This window comes from Parambassis ranga, chromosome 4, assembly GCF_900634625.1.
Source record: "Parambassis ranga chromosome 4, fParRan2.1, whole genome shotgun sequence".
NCBI classification, from domain to species: domain Eukaryota; kingdom Metazoa; phylum Chordata; class Actinopteri; family Ambassidae; genus Parambassis; species Parambassis ranga.
The window spans coordinates 17,177,528-17,198,017 of record NC_041025.1 but is presented as its reverse complement, the minus strand read 5'-3'; the positions used below and the strand labels follow the sequence as shown (position 1 = coordinate 17,198,017).

Genomic DNA, 20,490 nt, shown 5'->3' with positions numbered 1-20,490 from the left:
TACAGTTAAGGTTCCTGAATAAGACTCAGAGTGAGACCTCTGTCCTGTCTCCTCCCCCTCTCTGCTCGGTTCGTCCCTTTATTTAAATAAAATTCAGGAGAACGTAATATCTGCCCAATGCGCGCGCTCTGATGTGACATAATGGAACGTGCCAGCCTTGATAAGCTCGAGGCGGTGAGCGCGAGCGTGCATTCAGATCACAGAGAGCCGCCGTGTCGCGTGAAGTCCTGAACCACTGACCGCTCAGCAGACGCTTCTCACCGCCGGTCGGCTCTGTCAGGTTATGGGCAGGGCGCCGTTCTGAGGGAGTGTCGAGCAGCGCGTCTCTTGTCATTTTGACTCACGGAAATAATGATGAAGAAGGATATTAACTTGAGCCTGGCGGACGACGCAGACCTTAAACCGCACCTCCGCGACGCCGAGAGCATCCTCAGCTCCCCGGACCTGGGGCTGCTCAAGCTGGCCTCTCCTGAGCTGGAGAGGCTCATCATCCAGTCCAACGGAATGGTCACCACAACACCGACCAGCTCCCAGTTCCTCTACCCGAAGACGGTGACGGACGAGCAGGAGTTCGCGGAGGGCTTCGTGAAGGCGCTGGAGGACTTACACAAGCAGAACCAGCTGAGTGGAGCCGGACAGACTAACGGCAGCCTGGATCTGGGCGCTAACATCGCTCCGGTCACCGTGCAGCCTGATCTACCGGTCTATACGAACCTGAACAGTTACGGCAGTGGGCCGCTGGGAACCACTGTCAACTACAGCACGGACACCGTCCCTTTCCCGCCTCCTCCGTCACATTTGGGGACAGCCCCGCCGCCGCAGTCGGAGCTTCCTCGGGTCCAGCCGCTGAAGGAGGAGCCTCAGACGGTCCCTGACGTTCAGAGCTTCGGCGAAAGCCCGCCGCTGTCTCCCATCGACATGGACTCACAAGAGCGCATTAAAGCCGAGAGGAAGAGGCTGAGGAACCGGATCGCAGCTTCCAAGTGTCGGAGGCGCAAACTGGAGCGGATCTCCAGGCTGGAGGAGAAGGTCAAAACGCTGAAAAACCAAAACACCGACCTGGCTTCGACGGCCAGCGTGCTGAGGGAGCAAGTGGCCCAGCTGAAAGAGAAAGTCCTCACCCATGTCAACAGCGGCTGCCAGCTGTTGCCACACGAAGTTCAGGTGCACTAGTCGGAGGAACAGACTGCGGGTGGGCTACAGACCAGCATATAAGCTCCATGGACTTTATATATGTTGGTGTTTCTGTATGTAGCGTGGCCCCGGGGTCTGTAGAAGAATACCAGGCCGCGCAGGCCAAACTGTACATTAAGAAGGGGCTGTTTTAATCAGCCTGGTAACATGTGACATACCTGGTAGAACATCATTTAACACGGTGGATAATGAGACTCTAATGGTGTTATCGGCCTACTTTAAATTCACACAAGGGATGGCTGTTCATCCTGCAGTGGTGGGAAGAACAGATAATTTATTTGATTTCTAATTAAATGATTGGTTCATCAGAATTGGACCGAAATGAAGGGCTTTTGCCTTTAATTTATTTGATGTATAAAATCCTGTTCTACCTCGTATGTATGTTCACTAGTGAGCATGGTGGAATTAAACTGCCAGTATTTTCAATGAAATTTGGTCATAGACCTTCCTGATGTGGGGGGCAACAAGAGGCACTTATTGGGCCTGTATGCTGAACTCTGAAGCCAGACACACAGCACATATCTGGATCTCCTTCTGTAAAAAAAAAAATGTTTACAGACTATCAACAGTCTCACACCTGGACCAAACAGACTGACTATATGCACATTTGTGACATTCTTAATATGAGAGAAAATGGCTGTCGAGGGGGAAAAATGCATATAATACAGTTATGTCAGAGTTAATATGCATATATTTACCATGTATTTCTGTAGGGAACAATTTGCATGTTGTTGACAAACTCGAATGTTGCCCTCAGCTGGGTGTCACAGGGAGCAATTAATCAGTGTTCGTTATCTTTAACCTTTAACATGTGTGTGTGTCTATTTTTTTACTCTGCTGTGTGTTGTTGTTTTTTGAGGAGTTGTGACCTTTCTGTTGCACTGACTGTTGCTAACACCTCTAGCCTACAGTTGTTTGGCTTCATGCCGTTGTGTTCTGAATTAAATGCTGCTCGGCAATAAACACTGTTTCCTCTATTTTTCTGTCAGACTCATGTTTACACACACGCACACACACGCATGCTGTGCAGCAGTGAAACAGAGGATGGAGGTTTAAGGCTCCGTATTGTCAAACAAAACATGAATTATAAGTCTGTGCTCAATTGCATGCAGGAAAATGATATAATTAAGACTACTGACTACATCTAGGTCAACATAATCATTATAATGTCACTGAGTATTCTCCCTAAAGCACTTGATGCATATTCATTTTAATAGGAGTTTAATTACTGACTGCTCCTCCTATGGAGACAGATTTAATGAAGTCAGTGTTGTGCAATAATATGATTTTAGATGCATGATGAGTACTCTAATATGTATTGCAATGTGCATCAAGGCTTCAGCGTGGTGTCTTCCTCCCTCTGCTGGTTAATTGGAGAATTACACTTCATGAAAAGGTGGAGGGACAGACACAGTAGATATCATAGAACAGGCCCCTGGACGTTAAGATGAATGAATTTATTGCCTCCTGATCCATCTGATCTGACCACAGTTAGACTAGAAAAACATCTGATGACCTAAATATGTTATCTTGTCTCTTAGATTAAAATAATTGTACTTACTAAAGGCACTAAAGAACCATAGTGTTGGAATGAAGGTGTCTCAAGAGCCTCCATTGAAAACAAATGATTAAGGATTAAAGCTGTTTAACGCTCCCATCATGTTAAAGCAAAAGACAAATACAACATGGCAGCATGACATCAATCACTCTGAGGCAGGAACGCATGAGATATGACAAACTGTAGCATCACTAACAGCTGTGCTAGAAGCTACTATGACACTACCGCTTATGATTATCATCGATCAGGATCAAGCAGCCTTGAATTAAAATGGTTAAAGTAGCATGCAGCGATATTTTGTGCAGCCACTGTGTTCTTTTCAGAATCTGAATCAGAAATACTTTATTAATCCCAGGGCGGAATTTTTTGCATTCCAGGTGCTCCATGCATACTCAGAAACAGGTTAGACGTATGAAATAATAAAAAAATTAAATCCAATGCAAGTCAAAACTGGTAGTCCTATGTAATACAACCTATGGTACTTTAGTATTAATTTCCTCATATATAGGCCTTTGTAAGATTCATGTTTGTAAGGTAAAAATAAATAAAAATAAGACATATTTAGCAGATTTAAAAACAAATCATAAAAAGGAACCCATTAAAATGTATTTTCTCACCTCAGTTGACTAGAGAACCAACACAAGGATTATATTAAATTTCTGACATCCTAAAAAACAAATAAACAAACAAATATTGTCAGTTTGTTTTGTAGAGATCTAAAGAACAAACTCCTTACTTTATTTAGTGATTAATTATGTGACAACTAATGAAAAATTATTTTTCCTATTCGTGTTTCTTAATCTTTAGGGAGCAGTTGTGAAACAGTGACATCTTGAGGACTGAACAAGTAGCACAACATTCACTTACAGCATCTTTCACAGCAAAAAGGTACCAGCACCATTTCTCACAAAATCTTCAAAAAAAACCCACAGTCAACTGATTGTTAGCAACTTTTTTTTTTTTAATTATTATCGTTTTACCACAAAGTACAGATAAAAACATCCACAGCATATTCTCTCACCTTTAATGGCCAAAACTGAGAAGGATTTGTAGAGGCAGTGATACAAGACCAAATAAAGTTACATGTTTCTGCGCGCTAGTAGAAGACCCTAAAGTCAGCAACCTCTACCAAGCTGGATGGCGTCTGTGTGTGTGTAGGTGCATACTGCAGTGTGTATTGCTTTGTAACTGAGTGACACATTCATTCACAAGCAGGCCTAGAAATGAATGCAGATACGGTACAACATGGCTCTTTTGGGGGATATTCAGGGTCTTTTTTTTCCTCTTTTTTTTTTTTTTGATTAGTTGCAAGCCTGAGTCAAAACAACACAATCCACACATATGACTCAAAGGTACAGTATTTACAGACCAGGTTTATATGGAGAGGAAGACATATTAGAAAGAAGAACAGTTTAAAAGTTTTACTTGGAAAAGAAACAGTCACAACCAGTAAGAAGAAGTAAGATCAGGATCATCTCCCCGGTTTGTCTGATCAACTCTTTTTCTTTTTTTTTTAATCATTGCTGCATTGACCGGGGCCTCGATTTCTGCAACTTTAATCAAATCGGACCTGTTTTCATTACTTTCAAACTGTATAAGATCCACCTTAATGCTTTTCATAGTGTTTTGCCCTCTCAGTCCACAGGTGCTACCCTCCTCATCTATGCTTTGACCACCACAGGCAGCATATAAGGACATAAACCCATTTCACTGCACTGCGCCCAGCAGGAAATGCTTTATTACTGTTTTAAAACAGTGGCATCCTGTACTGCAAAACTCTGAGCCCCCACAGCGATCTTTGGAAAACTACTTTCAGCTGCAGGAACTGCACTAAAACAAGTGAATGCAGAATCTTTCTGAGGCAAAGGAGTGGCGTCATCTTTGTAATTCCTGCATTGACTCGAGCTGCTTGGTCTGAACAGTCGGCCTCCTGGTGTTTTGATTTGACTTTAAACAGTGCTGTCATAATTTTACCTGAAGACTGATCACACTCAAATAAATAACCAACATCCACACGAGAGAGCCCGCAGAATCCGCTGAGGCTGCTCTGTAATACTAAGAAACATGAAGATTCAGTGTGTAGTCTGACACAATTCCTCCGATGTTCAGATGTCTCTTCGGCTCTCACAATGATGCAATTGAACACATGAGTGACTGCACATGTGAACTGCAAGCACACAGCACCACAGGCCTGAATCAGTGCAAACAAGGTCTAAACAGTGTGTGTGTGCACACAGTAGCAATTTCCCTGCCTTGAATCATGTTGTTTGAGACCTTGTATCAGGATGATCTTTTGCAAATGTCTGCGGTACTGCTTTATTTAGAAATAAACTGCCATTTTTTGGGTATAGTTTCACTGAACCGAAGCCTACGTGTTGCATCAGTCTAAGGCTCGTACCACAAAATAACACCAAACTCAGGTCCGGCCCTGTCACGTTGATCACGTTGTCTTGCTGTTTCCTTTCACTACCTACAGGTAAACTATCAGATAAAGGCAAAATACCATAAAAAAATAACTCACAAAACAACATTGTTAGCATCCTCCAAACCCATATCAGCAAGAGTTAGAACACTGCATGATTCAGTATTTGATAAATATCAGGGAAATGGGAATGAGAATGAGCAGCATGCAAAGTCACATTACAAGCACTTTGTGTTTTTGCTATGCTATCTCACACTGTATAGTAGTAGAGATCCTACTCCTGACCTTAACCATGCCCTGTGTCATTTTAATGCCATAAAATAACACACAAAAATGTGCCAGAGCTGGTGGCATAGATTCATACATACAGTTTTACAGTAAACAGTCATCTGCAGGATGTTTTCCTTCCAGAAATACTGCAACTTGTAGCATCACGACTCAGATAAATAGCATCCAGATGTGTACCAGAATACTCACAATATTATTTAGAATTTTTATGACGTAGAGATTTGAGGCTTAAAATAGTGCAGCTATTTGTTTGTTGTTTTTTTTAAATCCCGATGTCAGCCCGATCATCACTTATCATTCTAAGAACCGCATTTGGGGGATAATAAACATGGATTTAGAGGATGTTAAACATTATTACGTTAATCACATTTAAATTCGTCCTGCTGCATTTTCTGATATTCAAATTTCTGTCTGTCTGTATATAACATGAGACAAAACCAACAGGGATAGAACATGGCTCACAGGGGAGCAGCTTCCACACGTCATCCAAACAAACCCCACAACACAGATCTTAGAAATTTGATACTATCTTCATAGAACTCCATACCCTTTAAAATTTACTTCCAGCAATGCATACCTGTAATATTATATATATATATATATATATATATATATATATATTGCACAACATTTATATGTACATTTAAAATAAATATAATTAAATTAAATGTGTCAATTTGCTATTTTTTTACCTACAGTAGCTATAGCTTGTTCATATTTTCCTCAGTGTTGTAAAAGAATAAACAGAATACAAAATAAAAGCTTGCTGAAAAAATGTAAAAACATTTTTAAAAAGCCAAATGAAAGTGAAAACATAAATGCTTGATAATAGTTGCAGTATCCAGGTTTAAATACCAGGTGTGACAACAAAAAGAAACGTGTTGTAGATTCTGCATGAGTCCAGAATCATATGAAATGTAACACACTGATGTTGAGTAGATCTCAGCTGGATCGTCACTTCGCAGTGGCCTTCTTGGTCACCTAATCCAAGGCTGGCATCTTTTCAAGACATTTGACTGACACGAAACAAAGTACTGTAAACATGGGAAGGATTTAAATGGCACTCTGAGGATGTACGCCGTCAAATCCTTCTAGTTAAACCACACTGAGGAACAAGGGAAACAACAGAAGATGGCCTGCTGAAACATCAAGAACTCTTAAGGCTGCAAAGAGTCTGAAGTGCTCGCTGCCCGGTTTGACTAACCTTGCTTTGGCATCAGACCAACATCTGCCCTGATAAAAACAACACCTTCATTGTCCTTACGAGGAGAAACCAGAAGCAAACATACCTGGTCCACCAGCAACTCAGAGCATTTCAGACACTTTCCAACCTAGTTCTTGTGACCAATCAGCCAATGATCTTACAGAGACAAGCAGGACAGAGAGAGAGAGTGAAAAGGGTGATGAAGACCTGAGGACCTGGGGTCCAGCTGAAGGAGGACAAGGAGAAAGACAGTGGTAATAGGTCTGGGAAATAAGTCAGCTTTAACATGCACAGTCCTGGTGAGGAGGAGCAGGCTGCTCTGTCAGCTGGGGCCCCTGTTTGGCCCCTGTGACGGCGGGATCGCCGGCGTCCAGACTCTCAGACATTTTTTCACAGATGATGTCGACCAGGCGCTCAAAGGTCTGCTTCACATTGATGTTGTCCTTGGCACTGGCCTCAAAGAACTCAAAACCTGAAGGAGAAACGGGATGCGAAACAAGGTCAAAGAGGTCTGCTTCATTTGTCAGTCCAAAAAGACAAGCTAATGCTAGTGACAGTAGCAGGCTAAAATCACCATGTAAAGGTTGGTGAGATGATAATAAAAACATAACACAGAGTCTACAGCAGCTGAGTCACAGATATCAAGAGTTTGTACAGTATCTGTGTGTACCCTGAACTCACCAAGGTGTTCAGACAGCTGCCGGCCTCTGTCCCCACTCACCACCCGCTCGTCCTCCATGTCGCACTTGTTTCCTACCAGCAGCACCTGGGCGTTGTCCCACGAGTACGTCTTAATCTGAGTCGACCTGGGAACCAACACACGCCTGAATGATTCACCTCCATTTAGCAAAGAGGAGCAAGCAGCATCTCATCACAGTGAGGCAGAGAAGAGAATCAGTGAAATAAAAATCAGAAATGGTTGCACTGCAAAACATGTCTGTAACTCTGAGCCACTGTCCCAGCACGGGATACAAAGGACAAGAGATCACATGATCACTGCCGCATCAGATTCCTCCGCAGAGACACAGAGGAAGCAGATACAACAGAAACCTGAACCGGAACGTCTGCTGTATCTCTGCATCTGCTCACTCTTCAGATACATCTTCAATCTGTCATCCACACATCTCTCACTTCACAGGTAGAATTCCATGGAGTCAACTGATACTCTTGTAATAATAATCCAATAATACAAATCCAAACAATATCGATGGCATACCAGTCTTGGACAGCGTTGAAGGACTCCTCATTGGTGATGTCATACATGAGGATGAAGCCCATGGCTCCTCGGTAGTAAGCTGTGGTGATGGTGCGGTAACGCTCCTGACCAGCCGTGTCCTAAACAAACAAACAAACAAACAAACAAACAGCAGGTTAGAGGACATTTTTGGACAGTGAAACATGACAACAGCATGTTTCCCATGACCAAGGTGACTTGTCCACAAACTTGTAACCATGGAAGAGAGGGACAGGTCCAACCCTTTAAACCAAAGACAAAACAACACCCAGAGTCTCCAAAGAAAACCAAATCAGTGATCCTACAGTAGGTGAATTCTGTTTTATGGGATTCTCTTCCAGCAGGCTGACAGCCAGGAACCTGAAGTCATCCTCAGGATGAAGAGGGAGCTCTGCAGTCACCATTTTGACAGTGATGATGACATCACTGTGGCTGTGGACCACTTTCTGGAGGTCTAAGACTTCTATAAGGAATGTGAAACATTTTAATGAGGGCTTCCATGATCTTTGGTCACCACAGCACTTTCTGTAAGGGAGCCCAGTAGTGAGTTAATCTGTGCTGCAGCCCTCACTGCTGACTGCTGCAGAGCAGAAAGTATTAAACTCTGCACTTACAGCTTCGATGCATCAGCAAATGTATTTAAGAAAGCATTGTAAAATGTGTTGAATAAAATTACTTATTTCCTTCTGCAGTGGCTGTGTAATTAACTTCTTTTCTAAAAATGTTTCAATTTATGTTATCAGCCACTTTGGCAGATAACACACCACTGATTCCTTGTTTTAAGTTAATGAATTTGGCTTCAAGTGGTGAAACGCTGCCTGCAGGGAGCAGAAACAAAAGCCAACTCCAGCCTTGTTTATTTGATCATTTTTATTGTTTTATTTAAAAAAGTTTATAATGAATTCCCTAAAGGTTTACCACTATAATGATGTGTAAAAAATTGGCATAATATGGTAATAACTATGCTTTATAATTTTCCCATGAGTGAATACACAATGCAAAATATCTGACAAAATTCAATGACACATCGTTCCCCTGAGCTCCAGCTAAGCCTGCACATTGAAAGGTCACTGATATTTTTTGTGTTTTTTTGCCATCAGGTGACATTTCATCACCTCTTCTCTTGTCTTTATTAGCACTGAAGCCAACAGGAGGTCCTGCCTTTTCCTCCCTCCCTCTCTCTCCTTGTCCAGATACCCGGGTAAGGTTGAATTTCAGAGCTGAGCCCTAATGAATGTTCAGGGAATAAAAGCGGGTGTTTCTGGAAACCAACTGCCTCATCATGAGTGAGCATTGGCTAGTTATGTTAGTGAGTTGAATGGTTTCTTCAGTCATTGCCAGCCACAAGAATACACAGTACACTACATGTAAAAGAGTTTAAAATTTATGAGCAGCATCCTACACTCACACACCTCATAGCTTTTGTTTTTGTTCTCGGACTTATCAATGTGTCTATTCACTCAGTCACACATGATCAGGTCACATTGCATGGCTCCTGACCTTTACTTTCCATACTGATGCTCCTTAACTGCAGTTTAGCTCCTCTCTGCTCCTCCGCTCAGTGAGCTGCAGGCTGCTCAGTGTCAGAGCTTCAGCTCTAAACCTGAAATGTCAGTGTAGGTAGCACTGAGTGTGTGTTATGTAATGAACACTGTAGTGCTTGTCTTTGTGCTCACCATGAGCCCTGAAAGCAGTACAAACCACTCAATGCTTCATTTTACAGCAGCCGAGATATAATGTAACGCTCTTATTAAGTTCACCATATAAACTCAATCATTCATTTTTCCCCTGTGGCCTGCAGGGATAATTATCCGTCTGGATTGATTTGATGTTGGATGTTAACATTTTTACCTTTTCTCCTGCATAATGGGACTAGATGGGAACTATATATAGTAAATGTGGTGCAGATAAATATCACTGAAGAACTCACCAACAACATCTTGTTCCAGAAATTTTGAGCCAGGTACTCCCATTAATGTTCTGAAAAAAATGTCATAGCAACTACCTCTGACAGTTACAGGACGCTGCATGTCTGTATCTGAACATTAATGGCACCCTTCTGTAATGTTCATCACAGACCAAAGGACATCATCAACCTGTGAGACACTACCTGCAGCAAGAGGTGTGATAACATCAGAGTGGCATCACACCTGATTGGTTGATAATAGGCTGTTTATCCAATCATCCGACAGTTAACTCGCCTGCTCTTTCTGAACAGGATGACTTTCCAGATGGGTCTGTGTAGCACGCCATCTGGCATGTCTGGTTAACTTGGTGAAGGAACCAAAATTAAAGGAGGACAACCGGGTTTCTGAAATAAAAGCTGAAAAGAAACACTATGAAGCAAACGTTCTTCTCAGCTGTTTCTATGGTTTTATCAGTGGATGTTAGGAATTTCAATAAGTGAATCATCTGTTAAGCAAACATGCCAATAAATTGCTCCATGAAGCTTTATAAATGTGTCAATGAGCTGATTGATCTTCATTTATAAAATTAAGATGAATCTGTAGATTTTTTTGGAGCAATTATTTTATTTTTTTTACATTGGACTCACTGTTTAATCGAAAGCAACTAAAGACTCAATATAATAATCAGTAATTATCACTGCCTTAAATGAAATGTGTGACTGTGTAAGTACACTTCACAGGTCTCTGTTCCTGTAATCCACATTACACTGTGAAATAAATGCACTGTACATTGACTATTGCTGCTCAAGACTCAACCCATTTTCATTGCTGTATTGCTGAGAAATGGGGGAAGGGATATCTGTGAGTATATGAGTGTGTGTCCGTGTGTTTGAAGGGAGGGATATTTGCTGAGGGAGATGTGTAGTAATGGGGGAGGGGAGAGCAGAACACAGTTATCGGATTCTAGCGCTCTGATTGGCCAATTGTGTCTTTCTCACCAGAGGCAAGACCTGCCAAAGGCTGACAACAGAGGCAGGCCTACACCACATATAACGCCGTGCTCACCATACCAGCTCTGGTTTTTGCACAACGTGTTGCAAAAGGTGGAAATGATGTAATGATGCACAACATGATACCAAAACACCAGCTTCCTGCAGCACAGTGCACCTCAGAGAGCCTGTTTTCCCAGCATGCTCACCTTCATGTTTACTGTCGAGACCTCAGATGCCAACATACATCTGATGCAACAAAGCATCAGAAGAACTCCCATCCTGTGTGTTCCTGAGGGCTCGTCTCCGTAATGTGCTGCTTTTTGTTGTCTCGTCATTACATCTGCAATGGTGTATTCTTTTCTACACATGCAAGGTTTGTCTGCATAAACAGGCTGCAGAGAGGGCAACACTGCCTGCAAATCTGTGTGCTCACATCTGAGGACAGTCGCATAATAAATCGGCATGAGAGGGCAGTGCTTCACAGAGCTGCAGATAACTGAAGTTTTTTTTCTTTTGCTGTGTTATAAGAGTAAGAGAAAAATATATATATTCCTCAATCCACCCAATATTCTGTGTACATCTCCTCCAAACAACCAACCATAAAGGTAGATAACCATAAAAAGATAATCCTGCTGATGACAGAATGATGGCCAGAGCTGCTATGTCAGAAACAGGAGCCAATTATTGAAGTGAGGGATGCACGTTTTCAGAACATGCAAATAGAAAGTAATGGTGATCAGTGAGTGTACATTGATATGAATGTGAGATGCATTCAGGTGTGTGTGCAGTATCAACAACAAGAGCTGAAAGCTGTAACCACACAAGCAGAAAAGAGAGCAGAGCCACTACGATCTGTCCAGCTGCAGCAACATCATGAACACGCAAACCTGCTCAGTTTGACAAACCAGACAGTAAGATGCATTGACTCTCTATGGAGCCTGAATGTTATGTGCTTTATGTAGGCCAAGCCTGCAGAGTGACCCAGATCCATATAGACTATCAATTGTAACCAGGTTTGGAGTTGATACTCTCACATTGCATTGCACAAAGGAAGTGGAGGACTTAGTTTTCACCTCATTTTCATGCCATGTATTCACTCTTTTCATCTCTCAGCATCTTACCCAGATCTGTAATTTGATCCTCTTGTCATTCCTGTAGATGGTCTTCACCTTGAAGTCGATGCCCACCGTGCTGACAAACGCCGGTGTGAAGGAGTCATCGGCGTAGCGGAACAAAAAGGAGGTTTTTCCCACACTGCTGTTGCCAATGATGAGGATCTTGAACATATAGTCAAAGTTTTGGTCCGAAGACTCCTTCTGCCCATAGGTCGCTGTTGCCGAGGCCATCTGTGGACAGAGACAAGGGAGAAAACTTTAATCAAATCGCTGACGTGACTAAATGATGGCAGCAGCTAAAAGGATGTGATCCTAGGGGGACCCAATGAGCCATGTTGTTTTTGGATCCTGGCAACTATACAAAGCCTTCACCCAGGGCCCATCTCTTAATGCAACCCTGGACACAATGTTAAATTAACAGGCACCTCCTCCATAAACAACAACAGAAAGAAAAGGCAGAGGCTGTTTCACACAGAAAAGGTCACACATTTAATGAGGGTTTAGACAAAAGATGAGATGCTGTCGGCATCTGTTAGGATCAGCATTACAGATGATAGTGATTAACTAGCTGGCCTAAAAAGCAGCACAGACATTAATCAAAGCGGCATATTGCAATGCCAGCAAAGCAGCTGGGTTTTCCTTATTGGCAGAGATGTGGGGGAGGCGATCAGTCTCAATGAGCTGTGGGTGTGACGAGGCGGTCGCTCTAACAACGGTAACCTCCCAACATCAGTTCAGGTCTGGATTCTTTCAGCACAGGTGGAGATGAAGGGTCATTCATAGCCAAAGTGTCATGCTAACAGCTTAAGTTACAGTCAATTAAGGATGTAGCCTGACATCTACACCAACAATGACACCGCTGTGAAGTAAGTATAGGACAGCTGTAACTTTAGAGTTCGCACACCACAAAGGAATCTATCTGCTGTCCTTCTGCTTCCAGTGTTTCCAGTGCTTCCAGACCAACCTAGAAGATCAAAAAATATAAACACTAAGCTTACATGAAAGCCTTTGAGGAGTAATCATGAAAGCAAGAAATGAGATCAATGTAATGGGGGGAAAAAAGTCCAAATTTATAGAACTGAGACATTTAAAGCTCATTTCACCCTGGGTCCTGGTGCATTTTTGTTGTTGCATGTTTAAAAATAAATATGACCTTATGCTGTGTAATTTCTATTTACATACCGACTCTGAAACTTCCACCATCCACCATTTTTCAGAGCCGGTTTTCTGCTTTTTTATCTTGCCTTTAGAGGGCTGATTTAATAAGCAATTCAAATACAACATGATAAATTTGGATTAGAGCAATATAAATAAACAAGCTCACAAACTTCTCACAGCAGCTATGATGGAAATACTAGTCCAAACAGTGAATGACAAACTAACTGCTGCTTGCCTGGGGCCCACAACATTTGCTCATACTTGTACTAGACTGGAGTGTTTTAAGGTTACAAAGCCTAAAAGGATTCAGAAAACCTTGTTGACTCTTGGGAGCACAATGACTTCAGCCCACAGGACTCAGAGTCCCTGCACCCAGCTCTATATTTAGGCTGTTATCTCGACTTGGCTGCAGTGGAACACTAGAACTCTCAGGGAATAAAGCACAAACAAAACAAGTGCACCCTCCTCCTGGCTCCAGCCTATCGGTTTACATGAAGGAACACAGGGATGCTTGTTAAATAATGAAGAAGCACCGACCCTTCCTCAACACACTGATTGATTGGTTTGTTATGCCAAGGAGGTGAGCAGGTGGTGTGAGATACAACCTGCTGTAGCTGACATAACTGCAGAAAGACCACTGCTGATAACCACTGGTCAAATGTATGTAAACCAGTTTTTTCAGGTGCCTGAGAATATCTGAAAATGCAGCTGCAGCACGGCTGTCGATTTCTGTTTAGCTAAAGATGTCTTCTGCTCTGCCTCTGACGTCAATAAGTCCTCTCAAATCTGCAGCCTGGAGGTCCTGCATATGCATTAGACAGCACGGTTCACAGTGAATGTTACATCATTAAACAGTTCTTAGCCTCAGTGTGCAGACTACAAAACATTACCAACAGTAAATTTTAGATTTCATTGCCATTGACTGAGGCACAACATTACTCTGGATTTTCACAAAGTATATCTTGATTTTAAAGATTTTTTGTTGTTGTGTTAAATGCTGACTGGTCTATAATGACAGAAGATCAAATTGCTGCAATGGACAGCAGAGAAAACACAGCAGGGGATCACATCCAACTATCCAACTAAAGAGTGAATAAACCTCATTTATTCCCTTTTGAGGAAGGTGCCTGGAATATTTCTGATGACACTTGAGACATGTGAAGGAAAAGCTCATTCACAGAGACCTAACCCTCCTGCTTTGATGTATGAACAATTAGAATGAGGACTCCATAGCGATAGCACTAAAGAGCCAAGCTAACTTAATAACATAATATATGTATATTTTAAAGAAACGCAGGATTACTCATCCAGTTCAAGTGATCACATCTTAACTGAAACTCTTTAAACTCAGTCAATGCTTCATTTTATCTAATCTGCAGGACTCCACAGATCAAACAGTGTGTCAGAAATTACTTTCTGAATCCACCCAGTTCATTTTACACCATGTTAAAGCATTAAAGTAAACTCTGCATCATTTTCTCTGAGTTCATTTCAGGTGACTCTGGGAGTCTCATTCAAGAGGACTGCAGTGTGACTCATTGAGGCTGAGAGCGTAAACCACACCGACGTCAGGAAATGAGAGCAAACACAGAGGCTGCAGGAGACAAGCGATGTGTGGAATCAACTGATCCACAATCAACAGCCTTTTCTGTCACCTTCAGCAAACACAGGGCCACCCTAAAGGACAGGAGATAAGAATGTCCCTCAAAGGTCACACCTACTAACAAACGCCACAGCCCAGTGACTGGACCAGACCCAATACTCACATTCTGCTATACATGCATGTGTTTAACATGTGAGGAAATAGAAGTCATTTACACTGGTTTTACTAAAAACTGCCAATATATCATCATCACTGTGACTTTCTCGTTTCTTCCTGTTCCTCCTCCCTGCTGTCATCATCTGCTGGTTTATCTAGGTTCTCTAAATAAAAGGCAACTTCAAAGCAGAAATAAACATGTCTATAGTCTGATATAAAAGCAGTGTTGGTCTCTATACAAGAGGATAATATAGATAATAGTATAGTGTGGCCACTTTGAGTAACATGTCACAGATCACTAGAGTTCACCTGGCTGCTGCAACTGAGTTGGGTGGAGTCAGATATTGCTAAGATGGCAGCTTGTGATGCTAATTTTCTGAACATGAATTAAAACAAATAACCTTTTAGGAAATGGAACAGGCTTCTCATGTTTTTAGGTGCTGCTATTTTTCATTAACCAGCTCTGTCCTGTACTGCAGGGTCTTGTAGGGCTGAAGGCTATCACAGCTGTCAGTGGACAGCTAGTCAGTCTATGAGCTGCTTGGCCATGCTCACACTCACACCTTCAACCATTTTAACCACCAAATAACCTAACATGCATGTCTATGTGAAGTACCTGGATAAAAACACACACAAGAAAAGCCCCAGTCAGATTCGAACTAGAAACCATCTTGGTGTGACACTGCAAGCAGCAGTGATCAGAGGAGGTACCAAATGATCACCGCTACTAGATATCTGGTTCTGGATCTTGTTGCAGACTTTGTTGGTGTAAGAGGTGACTGTTTAGTGTCAGCTGAGTGTGACGGTGTGCTGAGATTACTGCAGCCTTTCCTCTGCAGAGAAGAGACTTGGTTTAACCTTCACTAAACACTAATTTGATACAGAAGCTTACAGAGGCCTCTGTGCTTAATCTCAAAGTCATTAACAAATTCTCATTATGCAAATGTATTGTAGCCTGCAGGAAGCTGCTGCTGCTGCTGCTTTCACTTGGCTGTGAGGGTAAACTGCCTACAAGTCATGTGGACCACACCGTGAGAGCTGCCTGTAACATGTGGGTTTGATTACATGATTAACAGAAATTGTACAAAAGAACCGATCTCCATGATAACTTTTAAGATATGTCACATGACACACAGAACAGATGGATATATTCCCCGACTACAACAACGCGTTACATTTACATTGATCATATTGCTTGACATCCTCTAATAATGGGACCAATACAGCCACAAAGGTCTGTCTAAGATGGTGGGACTCCTATTACTCAGGAGTCCAAGGTTTGAGTCCCCCTGACACCGTGAGCTGGTTTGTTTTCATAACAATCAACACTCTTTACAAGGACACATGTTCTCATCCTGTATTTGTCATTTTCGGCTACTGGGACCAGTCCGTGCTCCCATAGAACACACAGAGCTGAAGAACTGAAACATTAACCTTATGTTACATTTTCCTGATGAGGACAAGCTGATGAGTTCAACACTAATAAACCAAGGCCTGTTTATCACAGGAAAGAGACATTGTGGTAACACATTGATCCATGTTATCTGTCATCCTCTCACTAATCAATAAAATTGTTGTCCATGTCTGTAAAGACATCATCTAGACAAAATATCTGCGTCTCGAACATGACATCAATTTGTAACCTTTATTAAAGACAGAAAAAACAACAGTGACTTACAAATATTGATTGTTATTGATCATGTGTGCTTTTAGTTTCACTGCAACATGTTTTTCTGCCATGTTAAGATGACTAATCAAAGCTGCAAGAAGAAAATACCAAATTTCACACAATCACACAGATTATAGTTCTTCTTTTATAGTTTGATGACACTGAATGTCAGGATGGACTAAGACTACAACATGGACAGTAGCTGCTAAGGAGAAGATGGAGGCAAGCCTTTGATAAAAAGCCTTAAAATGCAGTGATAGAGCAGATGGAGGTTTTACTGCATTGCTCAAGAGCACTGGCAGTAATTACACCTCCACCCGTCTGTCTGGATTTTTTACTCTAATCCAATCATGACTAAGAGTTGTTTCAGTGCTGGACGATGACATCATCAAGCTCTCCTCTAAACCTGTCACCTAAAGGAGATTGACATCCTGCAGGAGCTGGATTGATCCAGAGCTAAGTGCTCCTGCAGCCAGCTAGTCAGGCTCATTTAATCAGTACTGGCTGGCTTCCTGCAGACGGATGGCTAATCTGCAGCTGATCCCACCCAAATCCAAACACCTTCCTGCTTTAAGATGACTGATAGAGATGCATTCATCACATGCGTTCTCTTTGACCGGTCTACACACACACAACAGCAAAATCAGGAGCGTAACACAGTGGGTCTGATTGTTTATAAAGGAAGAACTCCACCCGGCGGCACCCTGTATCAACACCACTCTCGATTTGGTTTTTAACTGTGGATATCTTTCAAGGTTGCAGAGGGTGACAAATTCATATTACAGGCCTGTTAGTGGTTAAAAGGTAATTGAAACAATCATTGTTTGAATAGTTATTTGTCAAGGGGTTAAATCACAGTTTGTGGTGCTCATGAACTCAATCATACCCTGGATGTGATGTGACACACAGGAGAAGATGAGTGGAGCATTTTTAACAGAGCTGCAGATCTCAGTGTTCAACAAATCTACAACCTAAATAAGAAAGAAAGCACAAACGGGAAATAAAACTGACTCCACTCCACATGCAGGGGGGAGAAGGTGCTGAAGCTTTATATTTTCAAAACATTTGATTTTTCCTTTCAGGTTTCAAGTTTTGTTTTTGAGGCTGAACCACGGGTGGTTTGGTCTGAACAGTTTCTCATGAAGCGGCTAGCTACGTATGAACATGCTGCCATTTTACGCACATACGTTGTTAATGACAGGCTGTTCAGTGCCTCCTCTGTGGGTGTATTTATTGATTTGATAGGTTGGGGGACTGTAAACGACATCCAATCATTATCTCCATCTTCTGCACCTGCTACATGTTATTCAGTCTAATAAACCAAAAGGATAAATGGAATATTTGTCTTCCATCAGACCAAATGATTGTCTGGATATTACAATAAGATTCTCTCCTAAATCACTCATGCCTCCTCCAGTCTACAGTGACTGAGAGGCTTGTAAAACTCAGATCAATTTCATTTGCAAGGCTTACTGCCGTTGTTTAAAAAGTCAGGTCAGCAGCCATCTGACCTCTGACCCCTCCAGCAAATTGCTGGTGTTTGCATCTTTGCTGGCTGCCTGCTGTGCTGATCTCTTTCTGTGCTTCTGCTGCCAAAATAGCAAAAAAAATGGGACATTCAAACTGGACCACAGAATAAATAAATATCCTGCCAGTATTTCTCAGCTTACTAAAATCCAGCTGCTCCTCTGACACAGCATTTATCAGCATGTCACTAACCAGCCTTTCTGTGTGAAACAACAATGCACTACAACAAACAGCACTGCTGCTTGGCAGAGCTGCTGTTCTGCTCCCAGGTTGCCTGAGACGGCATATTCCCCCTTTTCCTCCAATCACGTGCCTCCTTTTTCTAGGAAGCGTGGGGTTGCAGATGAAGAGGACTGGAGACTAAAAATAGCATCCCTTCAGATTTTTCCCCCTCCACAGAATACAGAGAGCAGCGAGCAGCCGCGATGTGGAAGATGTTGAGTGCGACAGTCAGCAGGTGAATCCAGGACATTTTGAATTAAAAATAAAACCTCATCACATCTCAGTTAATACGTCAAAGATTTGATTTAACAAGGATTTCTTCTGCTCAGTGATAGTACGCATGACTTCAAAAGGGACAAGTATTCTTAAGGTTTCCTTTTTAGCTTTAAGGCTCACACACACATTCAAATGTGCGTTTTGCACTTTAAAGCCTACAGTCTGAAACGTACAAGTCTGTACATTGTGCACAACCAACAGGTAGCAGCAGTCTGTTTTTGAAAGGAACAGAAACTCTCAAAAAATCAGCATTGAGTGCCATTTTTGCATCAGCTTTGCTAATGACACACATGTGAATGTGTCCAAGCACTCACCTTCATCATAAATATTCTAAGATGATGCTGATGAAAAATCAGTCAAACAACCAATCAGAGTCATTTCTCTCACCAGGAAGCCAAAGAGAAACCCTGGAGGATCCTGAGTTTTCCAAATGATGCTGAACACACAACACAAAAACTAGAACTATGGATGTTCATACACTGACACACAGCAAATATTGGGTCAGCACAGTTCTTCATTGTTCTTTCACTGTCAGCAGTTCTTTAAAGCATAAAATAAAATGTTGATTGTTCAGTCTGCTATCCTGCGACTGTGATCACACAGGAGAGACATATGAACTTGTAATTGATCATATTTTGATATAATAAAAGGGGATATCAGCCCCATGTGTGTATCAGTCCAATCTCAGTTGGTGATATTGTGTTTGTCACATGGACGTATGTTTCGCCATGTGAAACAGCAGATGCGTCACTTTTGGCTTCAGGTCTAACAGCCAGTGAGTTTACTGTCAGCAGAGGACATGCAGATGTGACCAACAGAGTGTGAGTGCACAATTTGACTCTTAAATCGCACAAAGAATGAATGAATGAATGAATTTTTTCAGATTAAAAAAAAACTTCCAGTCAGACTTTAATAACCAAACTGCTGACGGACTGAGCTGACCCCACAATTACATTATTGTACACTTTTCAATATACTGTGAGGTGAAAGAAGATGAAAGACAATCTATCCTCACACACACACACACACACACACACACACACACACACACACACACACACACACTCCCTTTTATCTGTAGATCCTCATTTGTTATATAGACTTTTGTGTTTTTTCCACCAATGTGTAGTTATATTTCATGAATTAAATACAAAAACACTGATATAATCAGATATATTCATGTCATTTAGACTGATGGCTACATTATCCTGTGGCTCTTGGCTTTTTTTAAAGGATCACTAGATATAGATACTGAATGCACCTCAGAAACAATAGCTTGGAAAATTGCTATCGTCCATTTTTCTCTTTGAATATGTTGATATTTTGTTCAGTTTTTCTGCCTTACACACATTTTTTTTTCTTGATATAAACCATCGGACGGTGTGAAACGCCTTTTCCTGCAGGACAGGCCCTGAGTCACACCATAGATCCACTACATCAGCGCGGCTCTCATCCATCCACACAGAAAACATCGTTTTGCATGTATTTTTACAGCCTGCGTCTGTGCCGCTTATTCAGGTTTTCACAATGGAAACAGCTGTTCAGGCAAGCATCATATGTCAAAGGTCCTTTAATCTGAAAAAATCCTTCTCTTTTATCATTTAAAATTAACAGGAAATACGGGAAACCGTGTATTTAAGTATAAACGTGTGGTCGTATGTCGGTGTATCACATCATAAAAGAAAGAAAAACCCACCTTTGTAGATTTCTATCCGACTGCTATCCACAGCGTCCAGCACCCGCAGAAACACCACTACTGTGAAGTCAAGAGGCTGCTGCAGCTCAACATCCGGCTACAGATTCCAAAATAAAAGCCGTCAAACATGAGTCTTGTCTGTTTCAAAAAATATATATATATATGTTTGCGTTTATAATGAACAATATGTGACGTTTTAATGACGTAAATCATACTTCTTGTTCTTTGTAATATATAATGGCATTAACTTCCTTTTTAATGTCGAATCT

At 41.8% G+C, this 20,490-nt stretch overlaps 2 protein-coding genes across 2 annotated transcripts; one reads left to right on the top strand and one right to left on the bottom strand.

Annotated features, from left to right (window-relative positions):
* Positions 1-142: 142 nt before the first annotated feature.
* Positions 143-2,171, top strand: LOC114434385 (transcription factor jun-D). The gene has a single exon (XM_028403599.1). It carries the CDS (start codon positions 352-354, stop codon positions 1,171-1,173), a length of 822 nt encoding a protein of 273 aa, XP_028259400.1. The 5' UTR covers positions 143-351; the 3' UTR covers positions 1,174-2,171.
* Positions 2,172-4,020: 1,849 nt separating this feature from the next.
* LOC114434951 (ras-related protein Rab-3A) lies at positions 4,021-20,275 on the bottom strand. Its single transcript, XM_028404419.1, has 5 exons — positions 20,222-20,275; positions 11,921-12,145; positions 7,883-8,001; positions 7,348-7,472; positions 4,021-7,138 (listed from the first exon to the last, which is right to left on the bottom strand). The coding sequence occupies exons 2-5, from the start codon at positions 12,143-12,145 to the stop codon at positions 6,948-6,950; spliced, it is 660 nt and encodes a 219-aa protein (XP_028260220.1). The 5' UTR covers positions 20,222-20,275; the 3' UTR covers positions 4,021-6,947.
* Between the last annotated feature and the right edge of the window lie 215 nt (positions 20,276-20,490).